Source organism: Stegostoma tigrinum, chromosome 22 (genome assembly GCF_030684315.1).
Source record: "Stegostoma tigrinum isolate sSteTig4 chromosome 22, sSteTig4.hap1, whole genome shotgun sequence".
Lineage (NCBI taxonomy): Eukaryota > Metazoa > Chordata > Chondrichthyes > Orectolobiformes > Stegostomatidae > Stegostoma > Stegostoma tigrinum.
In genome coordinates this window covers 3291945-3310537 of record NC_081375.1, presented here as the reverse complement: position 1 = coordinate 3310537, position 18593 = coordinate 3291945, and the positions used below count along the sequence as shown (strand labels likewise).

At 49.3% G+C, this 18593-nt stretch overlaps 1 protein-coding gene across 2 annotated transcripts; it reads left to right on the top strand.

The window, feature by feature from the left end:
• The first annotated feature begins 4612 nt into the window (after positions 1 to 4612).
• coil (coilin p80) lies at positions 4613 to 17398 on the top strand. Of its 2 annotated transcripts, none has more exons than XM_059653571.1 (7): positions 4613 to 4867; positions 11714 to 12866; positions 14307 to 14393; positions 14987 to 15034; positions 15549 to 15618; positions 16253 to 16344; positions 17094 to 17398. In XM_059653571.1, exons 1-7 carry the CDS (start codon positions 4629 to 4631, stop codon positions 17175 to 17177), a joined length of 1773 nt encoding a protein of 590 aa, XP_059509554.1. In that variant the 5' UTR covers positions 4613 to 4628; the 3' UTR covers positions 17178 to 17398. The 2 variants fall into 2 exon arrangements, with proteins under 2 accessions (XP_059509554.1, XP_059509553.1); XM_059653570.1 differs by having other exon boundaries at positions 4613 to 4891.
• The last annotated feature ends 1195 nt before the right edge of the window (positions 17399 to 18593 follow it).

The following is an 18593-nucleotide window of genomic DNA, read 5'->3' as shown; positions in this document are numbered from 1 at the left end:
AACTCGGAATCTAGGGGCAGGGCGAGGGGGTGAGCCCGAGTCCTGGAGAGGGACGGGTGGGGGAACTCGGAATCTAGGGGCAGGGCGAGGGGGTGAGCCCGAGTCCTGGAGAGGGACGGGTGGGGGAACTCGGAATCTAGGGGCAGGGCGAGGGGGTGAGCCCGAGTCCTGGAGAGGGACGGGTGGGGGAACTCGGAATCTAGGGGCAGGGCGAGGGGGTGAGCCCGAGTCCTGGAGAGGGACGGGTGGGGGAACTCGGAATCTAGGGGCAGGGCGAGGGGGTGAGCCCGAGTCCTGGAGAGGGACGGGTGGGGGAACTCGGAATCTAGGGGCAGGGCGAGGGGGTGAGCCCGAGTCCTGGAGAGGGACGGGTGGGGGAACTCGGAATCTAGGGGCAGGGCGAGGGGGTGAGCCCGAGCCCTGGAGAGGGACGGGTGGGGGAACTCGGAATCTAGGGGCAGGGCGAGGGGGTGAGCCCGAGTCCTGGAGAGGGACGGGTGGGGGAACTCGGAATCTAGGGGCAGGGCGAGGGGGTGAGCCCGAGCCCTGGAGAGGGACGGGTGGGGGAACTCGGAATCTAGGGGCAGGGCGAGGGGGTGAGCCCGAGCCCTGGAGAGGGACGGGTGGGGGAACTCGGAATCTAGGGGCAGGGCGAGGGGGTGAGCCCGAGCCCTGGAGAGGGACGGGTGGGGGAACTCGGAATCTAGGGGCAGGGCGAGGGGGTGAGCCCGAGCCCTGGAGAGGGACGGGTGGGGGAACTCGGAATCTAGGGGCAGGGCGAGGGGGTGAGCCCGAGCCCTGGAGAGGGACGGGTGGGGGAACTCGGAATCTAGGGGCAGGGCGAGGGGGTGAGCCCGAGCCCTGGAGAGGGACGGGTGGGGGAACTCGGAATCTAGGGGCAGGGCGAGGGGGTGAGCCCGAGTCCTGGAGAGGGACGGGTGGGGGAACTCGGAATCTAGGGGCAGGGCGAGGGGGTGAGCCCGAGTCCTGGAGAGGGACGGGTGGGGGAACTCGGAATCTAGGGGCAGGGCGAGGGGGTGAGCCCGAGTCCTGGAGAGGGACGGGTGGGGGAACTCGGAATCTAGGGGCAGGGCGAGGGGGTGAGCCCGAGTCCTGGAGAGGGACGGGTGGGGGAACTCGGAATCTAGGGGCAGGGCGAGGGGGTGAGCCCGAGTCCTGGAGAGGGACGGGTGGGGGAACTCGGAATCTAGGGGCAGGGCGAGGGGGTGAGCCCGAGTCCTGGAGAGGGACGGGTGGGGGAACTCGGAATCTAGGGGCAGGGCGAGGGGGTTACCCCGAGTCCTGGAGAGGGACGGGTGGGGGAACTCGGAATCTAGGGGCAGGGCGAGGGGGTTACCCCGAGTCCTGGAGAGGGACAAGGGTTGTGGAAGTGAGAGCCTGAGTCCCGGAGCAGGGTGAGGGGGAGCGAGTCCCGGAGCAGGGTGAGGGGGAGCGAGTCCCGGAGCAGGGTGAGGGGGAGCGAGTCCCGGAGCAGGGTGAGGGGGAGCGAGTACCAGTGCAGCGCAAGGGTGTGCGAGCCCTGGGCCAGTGCACCCTACCTTGGTACACTGAGTGCAGGTATGGAGCAGATTGGAGTGGAACAGTTGTTGGACTGAGGGCTTGGTGTGATTGGTCAGGCCATGTGCTGTGTTGTTGCTAAATAATGTCTATTTGAAATTCTTTACCAGGCTGTAATGTCAATTCTTTAACTATGTGATAACGATCTTACTTCTCAGATTCTTTTAGAGACTGTAAGTAATGCTGCTCCTGTTCCTTTTATCCCTCTCTTGTATCCAATATTTGTACCTAAGACGGTGCCATGAGAGGTAACCATCGCAAAAACTTTTCGCTGTACTCCTGTACTTCTGCTCTAGAGTACATGTGACAATAAAGGATACTCAATTCTATCCATGTCCCCATCCAGATGCCTTTTAAATGTTGTAACTGTACCAGCCTGCACCACTTCCTCTGGCAGCTCGTTCCATACACACACCACACTCTTCGTGAATAGGTTACCCCTTTTAAATCTTTCCTCTTTCACCTTAAACCTATTCTGTCAAGTTTTCGTCACCCCAACCCTGGGAAAAAGTCCTGGCTCGTCATTATATAAACCTCTATAAGGTCATCCCTCCACCTCTGCTGCTCCAGGGAAAATAGCCCCAACTTAATCAGCCTCTCCCCATAACTTAACACCTCCAGTGCTTCCATCTTTGTGAATCTTTTATGCACCTTCTCAAAGTTTAACAACATCTTTCTTATAGAATCGTGACCAGAAATGTGCATAGTATTCTAAGAGAGGCGTCACTAATGATTCGCTGCAACATGACGTCCTAACTCCTAGACTCAATGTTCTGCCTTTCAGGAATAAATCACATATGCCAGTTTGCCTATCTGACCAGCCCATATATTATCCTCTTGTCTGAGGCTATGCCACCAACTTTCATGTCATCTGCAAAATTACCCATCAAAACTTTTACATTAATGTACATGATTAATATACACGACAAGCAGCTATGCTACAGCTCTGGAAACAGGTTTCTACTCACAACCTTTCACCATCAATCTCTGGCCCTGCCAATTTTTGATTCCATTTGCCAAGCTGCCCTGGACCCAAGGGCTCTTACTGTGTTGACCAGTCTCCCACATCAAACTTTGTAAAAGGCCTCATGGAAGTCCATGTAAAGTACATCCATGGCGCTGGCCTAATCCATACACTTAGACATCCCCTTAAAGCCCACTCAAACCTGTCAGACATGATCTCTCCTGACAAGGCCCTGTGGACATCCTCAATTAATGGTTGCCTCTCCAAGTGAAATTAATTATGTTACTTGAAAATTCTTCCAGTTGTAAATCCTTTAAGTTTCAACTATGCGCTTGAAAGGGAAGGAAGATCCTGCTTTGAGCAGACAATGCAAAGAGGGGACTGCAGGTTTGAAAATGAAACTGATTGCAGCACACTGCACACAAAGTTCATTTTTCTGGGAAAAATAGCATGAAGCCAATGGGTTCTGAACAAAGACAAAACTGCCTAACAACAACGTTATGATTGGTTCCAAAAAGGATGACTATGGTTTGTGTATTCCCAGTGCTGCAGTGAGGGAATGCCGCACTGTCAGAGTGTCAGTGCTGAGGGAGTGCCGCACTGTCGGAGGGTCAGTGCTGAGGGAATGCCGCACTGTCAGAGGGTCAGTGCTGAGGGAATGCCGCACTGTCGGAGGGTCAGTGCTGAGGGAGTGCCGCACTGTCGGAGGATCAGTGCTGAGGGAGTGGGCCCTGTCGGAGGGTCAGTGCTGATGGAGCAGGCATTGTCAGAGGGTCAGTGCTGAGGGAGCGGGCACTGTTGGAGGATAAGTGCTGAGGGAGTGCCGCACTGTCGGAGGGTCAGTGCTGAGGGAGCGGGCACTGTCGGAGGGTCAGTGCTGAGGGAATGCCGCACTGTTGGAGGGTCAGCACTGTGGGTGTGCCGCACTGTTGGATGGTCAGTGCTGAGGGAGTGCCTCACTGTCGGAAGGTCAGTGCAGACGGAGTGGGCGCTGTCGGAGGGTCAGTGCTGAGGGAGCGGGTGCTGTCGGAGGGTCAGTGCTGAGGGAGTGTTAGACCATAAGACATAGGAGTGGAAGTAAGGCCCATCAAGTCCACTCCGCCATTTAAATCATGGCTGATGGGCATTTCAACACCACTTCCCTGCACTCTCCCCGTCGCCCTTGATTCCTTGTGAGATCAAGAATTTGTCGATCTCTGCCTTGAAGGCATCCAACGTCCCGGCCTCCACTGCACTCTGCGGCAATGAATTCCACAAGTCCACCACTCTGGCTGAAGAAATGTCGTCTCATTTCAGTTTTAAATTTACTCCCTCTAATTTTAAGGCTGTGCCCACGGGACCTAGTCTCCCCGACTAACGGAAACAACTTCCTAGCGTCCACCCCTTCTAAACCATACATTATCTTGTAAGTTTCTATTAGATCTCCCCTCAACCTTCTAAACTCAAATGAGTACAATCCCAGGATCCTTAGCCGTTCATCATACGTTAAACCTAGCATTCCAGGGATCATCCGTGTGAATCTCCACTGGACACGCTCCAGGGCTAGTATGTCCTTCCTGAGGTGTGGGCCCCAAAATTGGATACAGTATTCTAAATGGGGCCTAACTAGAGCTTTAGAAAGCCTCAGAAGCACATCGCTGCTTTTATATTCCAACCCTCTTGAGATAAACGACAACATTACATTCGCTTTCTTAATTATGGACTCTACCTGTTGGTTTTAAGTTTGCAAAATTCACAAGATTGTGTAAAGCTTCCACCTGAGCGTAAATAAAATTAAGTATAAGTGTTGTATTCAACAACAGGAAGAGAATGTGGAATCTGCATCAAACACTCAGCAATGATCCTATTGAAGGGAGGGGCTTTGATGGGCTGAATGGCCTCTTCTCCCTCCCCATTCCTGCGGATCCTTCACTTTCGGGGCCCCAACCCAGATCCCGCCCTCCCCATGAGTGACAGCACTCCATCCAACCACTGCACGGGCAAAATGGCGTCACAGCGTGTGGACCAATAGGAGTGTGTGTGGGTGTGTGTAGTACTAGGCCCCGCCCCCCGGCCCGGGTTGCGCGCGCAGCCGGGGCCCTCTAAGATGGCGGCGGTTCGTGTCCGCCTGGTGTTCGAGTACCCGCCGCCGCTGCTGCCGGCCTCCAGGATGTGCTGGTTACTGGTGCAGCCCCAGCACTGCCGGGTGGTGGCCGACCTCGAGAGTATCATCCGTCAGCGCTTCGGCTTCAGCGCCAGCAGCACCCGCCTCCACCTGTTTGTGGACAGCTGCCTCCTGCCCCCCAACGAGAGCATCCACCTGGTCCGGGACAACGACTGCATCAGGTCCCGGGGGTCGGGGGGAATGAGGTGGGGGCGGGGGGGGGGTGTGGGAATGGGGGTGGGATCGGCGGGGGGTGTGGGATCGGGGTCGCCGGGGCGGCAATGGGGGCGGGATCGGCGGGGGGGGGGTGAATGGGGGCGGGATCGGCGGGGGGGGGGTGAATGGGGGCGGGATCGGCGGGGGGGGGGTGAATGGGGGCGGGATCGGCGGGGGGGGGGTGAATGGGGGCGGGATCGGGGGTGCCGGGGCGGCAATGGGGGTGGGATTGGCGGTCGGTGGTGGGATCAGTGGGGGTGTGGGCATGGGGGTGATGGAATGGTGGGAGGGAATGGGGGCAGGATTGGTGGGGGGGTATGGGGGTGGGGTCAGCGGGCGTGTGGGAATGGGGGGCTAGGTCGGCGGGTGTATGGGAATGAGGGTGGGAATGGTGGGGGGTATGGGGGCGGGGTCGGTGGGCGTGTGGGAATGGGGGTGGGGTCGGTGGGGGGTTTTGGAATTGGTGGTGTGTGTGTAATGGGGGGGGGGCGGATAATGGATGTGGGATCGCACAGGTGCGCGAATTGGGGTGGGATCGGTGGCGGGGAGAATGAGTGTTGAAAAGCTGGGGGCTGGAATGGTAGGGAGGTGGAATGGCGTGGTGTGGGATTTGCTGGGGTGTGGAATGGCGAGGGGTGGAGAATAGGGTGTGGGATCTGCAGGGCTGGGGAAATCCGGGTGGGATTGGCAGCGGGGAGAATGGGGGTTGAAACGCTGGGGGCTGGATTGGCGTGGGGTTGGAATTGTAGGGAGGTGGAATGGTGTGGATGTGGGATTGGTGGGGGTGTGGAAGGGCAAGGGGTGGGGGAATGGGGGTGGGACTGGCAGCGGGGAGAATGGCGGTTGAAATACTGGGGGCTGGAATGGCAGGGAGGTGGAATGGCGTGGGTGTAGGAGTGGGTGTGGGGTTTGCAGGGGGATAGTGGGTGTTGGAATGGCAAGAAGGTGGGTTGGCGTGGGGGTGGGATTGGCAGGGGGGAGAATGGGGGTTGAATTGGCCGGGGATGGAATGACAGGGAGGTGGAATGGTTGTGTGTGTTGGATTGGGGGTGGGATTGGAGGGTGTGTGGGAATGGCGGGGGGTGATCGGGGGACAGGATAGAGTGATCGTGGAATGGGGGGGAGATCTGGAATGTGGGAGGGTTGGGGGGTGCAGAGTGTGAGGGGGGGAATGGGGCAGAGAGTGTGGGGAATGGGCAGGGTCCGAATGGGGGAGGGGAAAGCTGCGAGGGGGAAATATGGCACGCGACAGATGAGGAAGAATTGGGAGAGAGGGATGAGGAATGGAGGTAGTGAGAGACGAGCTGGGTTGTTCCAGCAACTTCTGCTTTTGTTTCTGATTTACAGCATCCGCAGTTCTTTTGGGTTTGGACAGAACTACCTAATGCCACCAAGCACTGAGCCTCTGTTCTCTGCACATTTTCTACGTATTTCCCCATTCGTGTTATTGTTGCATCGACATGCAACTACTGCAGTAGTTTCCTTCCACATTGATGTTATGTCTGTAATTTGGATGAGAGGATTAAATATAAGATTTCCAAGTGCGGTCTCAAAAAGTGCCAAGCATAGATGGAAAGGCAGGTTGTGAGGATGAGAGTCTGCAGAGGGATATAGATAGGTTATGTGAGTGATGGAATATAATGTGGGGAAATGAGGCTATCCTCTTCGGAAGAATAGAGAAGCTGAATATTACATTGTGGAGAAAAACTGTAGAAACCTATAGAACAGAGGGATTTATGAGGCCTATTGTTTGCATCAGGAAAAAAAATCATCCAAGCTCAGCAGGTAACAAGTGAAATAGATGAGATCCTTTATTTCAAATGGAATGGTGTATAAAAATAGCAGGTTTAGCTAAAACGATCCAAACTAGAATTGGAATATTGTGATGAGTTGTGGTCCCTTGTCTAAGGAAAGATATATTGGCATTGGAGAAGGTTCCTGTGGTTGATCCTGAATGTGAAGAACCTATCTTGTGAGGGGAGTTTGAGTACGTTGGACAAGTGCTTGTTGCAGTTTAGAAGAATGAGAGGTGACCTCCTTGAAATATATAAGATTTTTATAGGACTTGACAAGGGATATGTACAGAGACTGTTTGCCCTGCAAGACAGTATAGACCGTGGTTGGCATGGTGGCTCATTGATTAGCACATCTGCTTCACACCGTCAGGGACGCGGGTTCAATTCCACCCTTGGGCGACTCTGTCTGGAGTGTGTACATTCTCCCTGTGTCTGCGTGGGTTTCCTCCGGGTGCTCTGGTTTCCTCCCACTGTCCAAAGATCTGCAAGGTAGGTTGATTGGCCACACTAAATTACCCATAGTGTTCAGCGATGTGCAGGCTGGGTGGGTTAGTCATTGGAAATGCAGGGTTACAGGGATAGGTAAAGGGGTTGGGTCTGAGTGAACACTCTTCAGAGAGTTGGTGTGGACTTCCACTCTATAAGACATAAGCAGAATGAGTCCCACAGAAATTTGTCCTCACCTTGGTTCTGAAGGGTTACCCTTCACTTTGAGCCTGTGCCCTGAGCTCCTCGTCTTGCCTACTAGTGGAAACATCATCTCAACATCCAATGTATCATGGCTCCTCAGTATTTTGTAAGTCTTAATGAATTACCCTGTAATCCTTCTAAACTCCATTGTGTGCAGACCCAGAGTCATCAACAGCTCCTCATATCACAAGCCCTTCATCTTCAAGATCATTCTTCTGGACCCCCTCTAACACCAGCTTAGATACGGAGCCAAAAACTGCTCATAATGTTCCAAATGCAGTACGACCAGAGCCCTATAGAGCTTCAGCAGTACATTTGCACTTATATTCTAGTCCTCTTGAAGTGAATGCTAACATTGCATGTGCCTTCCTAACTGCCAACTGAACCTGCATGTTAACCTTAAGTGAACCCTGAACTTGGACTTCCAAGTACCTTTGTGCTTCAGATTTTTGAAGCCTTTCCCCATTTAGAAAATATTCTATGCTTGTGTTCTTCCTACCAAGGTGCATAACCTCATAAATTCCCAAAGTGTATTCCATCTACCGTTTCTTTGTCCAGTCTCCTAGCCTGTCCAAGTCCAGAAGCCTGTCTGCTTCCTTGACTTGCCTGTCCCTCCACTTACCTTGTTGTCATCTGTAAATTCAGCAACAATGCTCTGTTTCTTTGCCCACATTGCTAATGTATAACGTGAATAGTTACTGGCTGCTGTGAAACTACCCTATAGTCACTGGTAGCCGTCCTGAAAAAAACCCATTTATCCTCTTTCTTCTGCCAGTCAAGGTCAGAAATCTCACGATGCCAGGTTATAGTCCAACAGGTTTATTCAAAAACTCAAGCTTTTGGAGCCTTACACAAATAAAGCTTTTGGACTATAACCTGGTGTTGTATGATTTCTGATCTTTTCCATCCCAGTCCAACACTGGCACCTCCACATCATTCTGAAGTCAGCCAATCCTCTATCCATGCCAGTACCTTGTTCCTAACATCATGGCCATTTATTTTATTTAGCATTCTCCTATGTGGCACTTGTCAAAGCCGACTGGAAACCCAAATAGATCACATCCACTGGCTGTCCTTTGTGTAATTTGCAGTTTATCTCCTCAAAGACTTGCAACAGATTTGTTATGCATGACCTCCCCTTGACAGAGCTGTGCTGACTCAACCCTATTTCCACAGAACCCCAACAGTGTGGAGACAGGCCCTTCAGCTCAACAAGTCCCCACCAGAACCATTCCCCAAACCCTCCTAATTTACACATCTTCGGACACTATGGGTAATTTCCTAGCCAATCCACCTAACCTGCACATCTTTGGACTGTGGGAGGAAACTGGAGCATCTGGAGGAAACCTACGCAGACATAGGGAGAAATTGCAAACTCCACACAGACAGTCGCCCAAGGCTGGTATTGAACCTGGGCCTCAGGTGCTGTGAGGCAACTGAGCCACCGTGTCACCCCAACCATTTCACTGTGCACTTCCAAGTACTTTGTAATCACATCCTTAATAATAGACTCTTAAAACCTTAACAAGGTCAGGCTAATCAGCCTATAACTTCCTGTCTTCTGCCTCTCTCTCTTCTTTAACAGGGGCATTAATTTAGCCATTGTCCAGTGATTCTTGAAAGATCATCACCAATGGCTCCACTATCTCCTTGAGAACACTTCGCTGTAGTCCCTCTAGTCTGGTTGATTTATCCATCTTTCGGATCTTTCAGGCTCCCCAGCACCTTCTCTTAAGTGATGACCAGAGTACTAACTTCTGCCCATTGGCTCTTTTGAAGGGTTCTGGTATGCTGCTGATATCTTCCATCATGAAGACTGATGCAAAGTACCTCCACCATTTCTTTGTTCCCTATTACTACTTCTCCAGCCTCCTCTTCCAGCAGCCCAGTGCCCATTCTTGTCTCCCTATTGTCTCATAATCTTGAAGAAAATCTCAAGCAGACTTCTTTTAGTTTCTTGTCCTCATATTTCAGCATCATGCCCCACTTATTTTTTTTAGGTTGTTCTCTGCTGGATTTTCAAGGTGTCCCAATCCTCTGGTTTCCTACTGATCCTCACCATGTTATTTGCTTTCCTGCTGTCCCTGACGTCTCCTGCCAGCCTTGGTTGCCTCGTATCCCCACAGTATGTTTCTTCCTCTTTGGGTTGAATTTCTGCTGTGCCTCTTGAATTATCCCCAGAAGCTCCTGTTATTGCTACTCCACAGTTTTCCCTGCTAGGCTCCCCTTCCAATCAACCCTGGCCAGGTACCTTTACTCAATTGTAATACTGTTGCTTCTGATTGCAGCTTCTCCCTCTCAAACTGCGGGGTGAATTCCATCATGTTATGGTCACTGTTCCCTAAGGGTTCCTTCACGTTCAGCTCCCTAATCAAGTCTGTCTCATTACATCCAGAATTGCCTGTTCCCTAGTTGGTCTACCACAAGCTGTTCCAAAAGAAATCTTGCAGACATTCTACAAATTTCTTTTCTTGGGATCTGTTTCTAGGGTTTTCCCAGTCCACTACTGGAAATAATCTCAGAATAAATCATCGCATGTTTAAGGCAGATGAGGTGGAATTTCTTCACTCAAAAGGCTATGGGGGGGCCAGATCACTGTTTAAAAGTGAAGTAGATTTCTGGAAGCTAAGGATGTCAAGTAATATGAAAAGAGTGAGAGTAATGCATTGAGATAGAGGATCACTTATGATCAGGTTGAATGTGGGAGTGGACCGAATGACCTATCCTCTTATGTTTCTGTTCTGCCCTCTGTAACCTCAAGGTGATCCCAACATAACCTAACCTAACCAACATGCACCAAATTCTAGGTAACAAGGTGTAGAGCTGGATGAACACAGCAGGCCAAGCAGCATCAGAGGAGCAGGAAAGTTGACGTTTTGGGCCTAGACCCTTCATCAGAAAAATTTTCCTGATTTTTTTTTTTCTGATGAAGGGTCTAGGCCCAAAACGTCAGCTTTCCTGCTCCTCTGATGCTGCTTGGCCTGCTGTGTTCATCCAGCCCCACACCTGGTTACTTCAGATTCTCCAGCATCTGCAGTTCCCAGTATCTCTTGCACCACATTCTGATTACCCATTGACCCGGTGCTTGCTGACCGACATTGCTTGTGAAGCAGCACATGGATTTTAAAATTCCATGTTTGTCTGTGAGGGAGACGCTTGCAAAATGGTAATATCGATGCCCTGTTAGTGCAGGGGCCCAGGCTGATAGGCTCAAATCCTACTGCACCTGGTGATGGAAGGTCAACTTGATTCACCTGGAATTGAAAGCTGATAGTGACCGTGGAAGTTTCATCTATTGTCATAAAGCCCCATCTGGTTGATGAAAGCCCATTAGGGAAGGAAACCTACCACCTTTTTGCTGGTGTGGCCTACATTCAGTGTTGTCAGTGTCCAGAGCCACAGCAATGTTAACTCTTCACTGCCCTCTGAAGTGGCTGAACAAGACGTGTGGCGCATTGATTAAAAAGAGAGAGAGAACAAATGCTGTCTTAGCCATGGGTGGCCGCGTCCTCTGTAAGAATAAAGAAAAAATTTTACCCACCCCTCCAGTCTCCCTTTTTTTTAAACTTATTGAGCCATGCATCCTTTTCTTTTCCCTACACATTCACAGAATGAGGGTGTTGCTGGCTAGGCTTGCATTTATTGCTTATCCCAGAGGGTTCTCGTGGTCTGGAGTAATGGGTAGTCCACACTAGGTAAGGATGGCAGTTTCCTTCCCAAAGGACATTAGTGACATAGATAGGTTTTCCCAACATTCGACAACAGATTCTTGGTCATTGTTAGACTCTTAATTCCAGATTTTTAGTGAATTCACAACCCATTGTCTGCTCTAACAGGATTTGAACCCATGTCCCCAGAACATTACCAGGGTCCTTGGATTAACAGTCCAGCGATAATACCACTGGGCCATTGCCTCCCCATAAGTACCTCCTGTTCTGGTCTCTTGCACATAACCAATTTTAATCTTTCTTTCTTTGGCAACTGATACTGCCTTAAAATTTTTCACCTACTGATCTCTTTTTAAGAGGCTCCCATAAAGCTTACTGCTTCTCCTGACCATCTGCACTGATTGCATCTCAGAGTTACAGAGTTATACAGTTGTGGCTTGGCATCTCCATTGTTAGTATTGGGATATTGTGCTACAGTGAAGATGCAGTAGTAATCGTGTGGGTGTTGATTTATCTGTTGTGACACTCCATCGTTAAGGATGGTTTGTAAAGGCCAGCTAGGTTTGGCACATGTTTTGCAGGCTTGACAGCAGTGCTGGTTCATTCTAGTGGCACTAATTCTGAAACCACTTCCTTGGTATCTGTTCACCTTTTACAGAGTGCAGCAGGAGGAACTGATAACAGAAAATGGGTTTGTGACCAGCAACTCTCCAGATTGGCTGGCTGTGAAACCAAAAAAGAGACGCCGGCAGCAGTCCCAAGAGATACAACAGACGCAGAGTGAAAGCAGTCAAAGAAAGAAAAAAAGAAAGGAGGCTGGACTGAAAGCAGAGCACAGGCATAATTCTGCAGAAGAAACTGAGCTGATTGGAAATGTGGAGAGAGCAAAAAAGCGAAAAAAAGTGATAGAAGATGACGGACAGTATAATATTCAAAAGAAACATTGCAAAAAGAAGAAAGATAAATTCAGCAAAGATCAAACCAGGCGCGATGATTCCAGAAAAAGAGCCAGTTCTGGATTTTTGGGGAAAGCTCTCTCAGGGCCTGCTCCTCCAACACCACACGCTGAACAAGGAGAGGGAAAGAATGTTTCAAATGATACTCCACCCCAGGGGAAGGTGGCAGTACAGGCAGTGGACAGTGAGTATTCATCCAGCAGCATCAGTGAGAGTGACCATCCACAGCCAAATAATACTCAGCTGGCAATGAATGGCACCATCACCAAGACTGTGGGTAAGGGCATCTCACCCATCTCAACAAGGAAACAGCCCAACTCTCGACGTGGGAAGAGACCTGCCCAGACTGACGTTACCCCTAAAGTGGCAGGAGTAAAGTCAGACAGCAACTGTGACTCTCTGAGCAGTGACTCTGAAACTCCCGTGGTCAAGAGAGCATTCACTCTGAATCGTGAAGCTCTGCCTCCGGTGGACAGGATATCTGGCCCTTTTGAAAATGGTGAGTCATCTGCAGCTTGTTCAGACTCTCGAGATTCCGAATCTGGGAAAACCAAGAGCGGAGCTGGAGCTGGAGGTGCTGCAGTTCCAGGCAAGACTGTTACAGAGGGATATCAGCCAACAGCTGCCACCCTGCTACCTAGCCTAACGGGAAATTGTAACTTTGGACAGGGCAACGGAAGGGGACGAGGGCGAGGGTTTAATGGCTTCCCATGGAGAGGGGGGCGTCAGCAACGTGGTGCGTTCCAAGGCAGAGGCAGAGGAACTGGCTCCTTTCGCCATAACTGTGAAAATAGTGAGGAACCAAAACCTGGAGATTCAAGTCAAATGTTAACTAATAAACAACCTATTGTTAAGGTGAGTAAGTCTAAGGGCAAGTAGGCAGTAATTTCTCATAACTCTCCAAAGGAGAAACTCGATAGAACAGGGCTGGTAGATTCTGTCCAAGACTGGTTACAGCATGCTAAACTATCTGGCCCATTAGGCAGACTGCTAGCACAGACAAGGTCAACTCTTGAGTTCCACCCCTGGTTCTTGTCCTTCCATCAATGGGAGCATCTCCTGTTTGCTCTGTCCAGACCCCTCTCCAAAAGTTTAAATTCCTCCATCAGTTACAAATGTGTAAACTCGAAGCAGAAAAAGGCCATTTGACCCTTTGAATCTGCTCCAGTATTAAATAAAATCACAGCTGGTCTGTTTATGATTCAGATTCCACATTGCTTTCCACTGTCATGACCTTCCACTTTCCCTGCTATCCTGGAATCTATTGACCAGAACATTTAAAAAAATGTTCAATTGTCCCACTTCCATGATTTACTGAGGCGGAGAATTCCAAAATTATACAACTCTCTGAAACTTCTCCGATCTCTCCACAAAGCTGAAGCCCTTCACTGCAGAGCCACTGTTGGGAATCCTGTCAGTGCTCTAACACTGTCTCGATCTCCTGAAATGTGTTGCCCAGGCTGAGCCAGTGTTTTATACAAGTTTAGCCTTACACCTGTACGCTTTATTGTTTCTTATTTGCGATCTAACATTTTAATTACTTAATATCCCTTACCCACCACAACTCTCCTTTCTAACTGTGTAATTAACCTGGAGTTGAAAACTATAGTTTTGTACTTGGGTATGCCACTCTCTAAGTTACTGATAAATAAACCATTTTGTGATTGCTCTTTCCAAGGAGTTCCATTGCTATGAAATGACTTGTTAGCCGCCTTGGATTTCTCCAAGACAAAATTTTAAAAAAATAATCTGGTTGGTTTCACAACATATTGTCTAAGAAGCACTCCAAAACACACTCCATGAACTGGTCCTGTATGCTGAGAACTCTTTGCTTTCCTGCATGGTAGAGTCCCATGTTGAACAGGAGCACTAGAGTTTAGGATGGAGGTTTGATGAATGTTGTCACATCTCCAAGACTTGTTGCTTGGACAGTGCTAAAGGCCAGGTCCATAACGCAAGGTCACAATGTCAGCTGGTGACATGATGGTTGGACCTCATATTATTGCACTGTCACTGGGTCACAGGAGCTTTGTGACAGTGTCCATTGTTTGTGTCACCAAGCTGCTGCTTCATTTCCAGGAATTGAGTAGAATTTGACCCAGTCCTTGGTGTGTACCTGGCTCAGAGGGTCCGTCCTGTCTCCAGTAAACAGGCCTGGGTATATGGGAGAGGGAGAGGGAGAGTTACAGTATGATGTAGGATGTTGCAGCCACAAAGGCGGTGTGGGGCAAGTGCTGTACGTGCCTCCCTGTATCCCACTTGCTGTTTATAAATTGTGTTTCTCTCTTTGAACAGAGTTCCTCTGGGCCTCCCAAGAGAGACTATAGCAAACTTCCACTCCTCGCTGCACCACCTCAAGTGGGAGAAAGAATTGCTTTTAAGGTAACCTGTGTACACACATTCTGGGCACTTTGTATGTTTGTTTAATGATAGCTCTGACCTCGATTGGGATAGAGACTGCACTGTTTAGCTGCAACAAAAACTTCATAGTATTTTGTTGCAGCAAAAAATTTTGCTGTCCTTGAGAATGTGTAGAGGCAGGCATGGACAACATTTCCAGACATTACAAATTTCAACCAGTTAGATAAGATCTCTAAGTTCTGTCTGTTTTCTTTTGGAAAGTGCTGACTTTGTGTTAATATGTGAACTTTTTTAAGATGGTGAGGAAAGTTGAGAAGAAAAGTAGGTTTAAAAAAAACAGGCTTTGAATCCTAAAGGAGTGAAGGTGAAAATGAGCATCAGAAGCTTTTGATTGGAATCGGGGCAAGTACTTGAAGATGAGTGGGATTAGCTCCCAAGGAAAGTTCCCATTGAACCAAGATGTGTAACTGGGGTCAGTGGGCAGTTAGAAGTATGTGTATGCAGGTGGTGGACAGTGTTATGGGGATCCGCTGGCTGGAAGTCACTTTCTGAGATCAGTCTGTTGGTTATGAATCTCCACAACCTCACGTGATTGTATCTGTTTTCCTCCTTAGATGTTGGAACTTTCTGAGAATTACACTCCAGAGCTGTCAGACTACAAGGTATTGAAAGTAATGGATGCTCATTTAGGACAAACGTGATAGGTTGGGTGTGGGGTTTTGGGGAGGTGGGGGTGGCTGTTGGAGCAGAAGGGTAGAGGGTGGCAGAAGAGAGAGGGATGGGGCAGCACTGAAGTGTCAGTGTGGGAGGGTGGGTAAGGGAGGGCTCTCCTGGGCAGTGAGTTAGGGGACAGGTACTGATAGAAAAGATGAGTGAGGAGAGAATCATTGATGCCTTGGGGAAATGCACTTGACAGTGAAGAGGGAAATGGATAGTGGGAGACATTGGTCGGCTGGAGCAGGCAACAAGGGGCTAGTTAGTGGTAGAGGGATGGGTTCTTGGCCAGGATTTGGAGGTGGTGGGGTGTAGTGTACAGGGACTGAGAGTTTTTGGGAGATAGGACAGTTTGGCGGTAGGGTGGTTGCGGGAGGCGGTGAGGGCAGGGCCGGGAGCTCTGGGTGCGGCGAGGGAGGGGTGGGAAGTGGTTGAATGACTTGTGTAAACCTTTACTTAAAGGAAGGAAGAATTGTGAGTTACAATGCCAATACCCAAGAAGTGGAGCTGTGTGTGGATTCCATATCAACAGGTGAGGCTTTGTGCCAGAGCAGTACTGAAACAAAAAGGATAGTGTTTAAGTTTAAAAAAAAACAATCCCAGTGTATCAACTGGCTGAGCAGAAAAGCTGCTGTGAATTGTGAAGCGTTTTAATAATAAAACAGATATTTGCTGGGCTGTTGGTGGCACTGAGTTTATTCTGTGAGATACTGAGCAAGAGGCTGGCAAGGTCTGAGATCCCATTCCATCTACAGACAGCCAGGGCAGCGGTAACAGTGTCACAAAGAGCTGGGGGGGAACCGCGCTCTGTCACTGCCTCTGTATGGAGCTCCATGTGTGCCGCTTGGGAAGAGAGTGAGCTCCAGGTGTGAATATCCGCAGCTCCCTCTCCAGGTGAGCGGTTAATCAATTCATTTTGCTGCGCTCACATCCCTTGGAATCTGTAACTGAGGAAAGGGGGCTGTTGTATCTTTGTTATTCAGCTATCTTCCTTGTTGATATAAATACTGGTTTTCATTTCATAGCAGCATATTTATTAAAGTTGATTGAAAGCTGGAGTCAAGGGCGGTGACTATTCCACATTCTTATCAATGCATTGGCTGCAACAATTTGGATTCTTTGGCTTGTGTCTGAGGATTGCGACATACTGTACCGTTTTGTTCTAGAGCGTTCCAAAGAGCCTGGGAAGTTTGACCTTATTTATCCAACAAAGAACGGTGAGGATATGGTGGAGTATGCCGTGACAAGACAGCCCCAGGTATGTGCAGTGGAAACTAAACACTGGCTGACCCCCATACTCTGTCATCATCACAACGAAAAGAAACCATGTCCTATGCTCTGTCCCACCACAGCACATCCTAAACTGCTTATCTATCTTTGTCACTGTAACTAACTCCACTGCCGGTTTGCACACAGCAAGATCCCACAATGAATTATCAGATAATGGGCTTTGGTCAAATTGATTGAAGATTAAATATTGCACAGGACACGGGAAAACTCTTCTTTGAAATGGTGACACCAGATTTTTTTACACCCACCTGAGTGAAGGCAAGGTTTCTAGGGGTGTGGGGGTGGGTGTGGTACACGTTGCTGCAGGCTGGAGAGGGGAAGGGATGTGTTAGGAGGTTTTTGTCTGTGTCTTGTTGGCTATCAGTGTGTGTGCGAGAGAAAGACATACAGACACATTATGCTTTTTATGATAACACCTCAGGTCCAAGACTGCACTTGTGAGACATTGATTATCGGCTGTGAGCTTGCCCTGCTGTCAGATTGAGCAGTGTAACAAAATGGGAGCTGGTGTGGAGGATGCTGTACTGTGGCAGGAGCTCATTGACATTACAGTGTCTGATCTGCACGTGACTTCAAGTTCCTCAGGGAAACTGTAATGAATGATGAATGCAGCTACCTGTCTCATTCCTGTGTGTGAATGGCTCACTTCTGGACCTTGTTTGCACTGTAGATAATTCCACTCTATTAACTGAGCTGTTTCTCACTCTATTCCATCAGGTAACTGAAAGCTGGAGTGCTCTGATTGAACCCCGTCTGATTGTGTCACCTCGTGCTGAGCCAGTAGATGTGGAGTTTGCCTAACTATCCACCATCTTTGCCCTCACTGCTTGTTGTGCAGGGATTCTTCTCCTAACTTCGCTCCATCCTTACATGATGCTGCCTCTCTACCACACTGTAGTGTCCTGACTGCAGGATCTGGAGCTGGGCTTTCAGGACCAGTTGTGGTTGTCTATTTTCTGAGATTGCAGTTTTGCTGAGAATGGTCTTTTGTGAATTGTTTAATAAATGTGTTTTTTCTAAGATTTCTGTTTCTTATTGTAATGTTTCTTATGTTATTCTGTTTCCCTTAAACAGTATAAATTGGTGAAAGGATGGTCTGGGAATCCTGCCTGTATTGTTCATTCAGTCTTAGCTGAGCAATGTCACAATGCCCCTTCCAATGGCTGGAACCATCTTTATCCCAACTAATAGGAGGGATAGACCGTAATATCAAGCGCAACTTGTACCATGGGCGCGGTGGGCCGTGTGTGGGCACTCCTGCCCTATTTACCACTCTTCAGGATTCTGCTGGATGCTACCTGGAATTACAATGGAGTGTTTTTCGCTTCCATTCACCCGGATGTTTAGAGCAGGATCAATATCCAGGGTCTGCTGCCAGTCAGTTTTCTTTCTGATCTGTTCACTCCATATTAACTGCATTCCCTGCCATTGTCACTGTCCAATCTCCCACAGGGTAGGAGACTAAATCAGCCTGTTAGGGGAGGGAATGGCCTAATGGTATTATCACTAGGCTAGTTATCCAGAAAGCCGGCTAATGTGCTAGGCACCTGGGTTTGGATCTTGTCATGACAGATGTAGAATTTGAATTCAATGAAAAAAATCTAGAATGAAGAATAACTATTACTGGTTGTTGGAAAGACCCACCTGGCTCATTAATGTGAGAAATGTCATCCTCACCTGGTTTGGCCTGCGTGTGACTTGAGAACCACAGCAATATGATTGACTTTTCCCTGCCCTCAGAAATGGCATGTTAAGCCACGTAGTTGTATCGATCACCATGAGTTTTCAACCAAGAAATGACCACCTGGCATCGGCCTAGACCCTCTCAAAGGCTGTTGTGGGTCTACCTTCCAGGGACTGCAGTGGTCCAAGGTAGCAACTCCCCATCTCCCCCTCAAGGGCAAATAGTAACATAGTAAGTACTGACCAGCCAGCAATGCCTATGTTCCTACAAGTGAATTTTTAGAAAAAAAAGGTGACAGTTCCTTAAACTTCCCAACATGGAGTGCAGCTGTTCAAGAAGACAGCTCAACTGCCACTGAGGCCATTTTGGGGTGGACTGAGATTGCTTGCTTTCTAGAAAATGCCACAGCTTGTTAATGATTATTGTTGGTTTTATACACACTGAACTCAATGTGTTAAATATCTAACAACAGCGCATGAGGTGAAGTTGACTGCATTGTGTGGTTTGTTAAGGAGTGTGTCACAGGATTTGTC

Excerpts from the sequence above, each read along its gene's own strand:
- coil (XM_059653570.1), top strand. The coding sequence starts at position 4,629 with ATGGCGGCGGTTCGTGTCCGCCTGGTGTTCGAGTACCCGCCGCCGCTG. Across the intron at positions 14,394-14,986 it reads GAGAAAGAATTGCTTTTAAG|ATGTTGGAACTTTCTGAGAA; the intron begins GTAACCTGTGTA and ends TTTCCTCCTTAG. Across the intron at positions 15,619-16,252 it reads TGTGGATTCCATATCAACAG|AGCGTTCCAAAGAGCCTGGG; the intron begins GTGAGGCTTTGT and ends GTTTTGTTCTAG.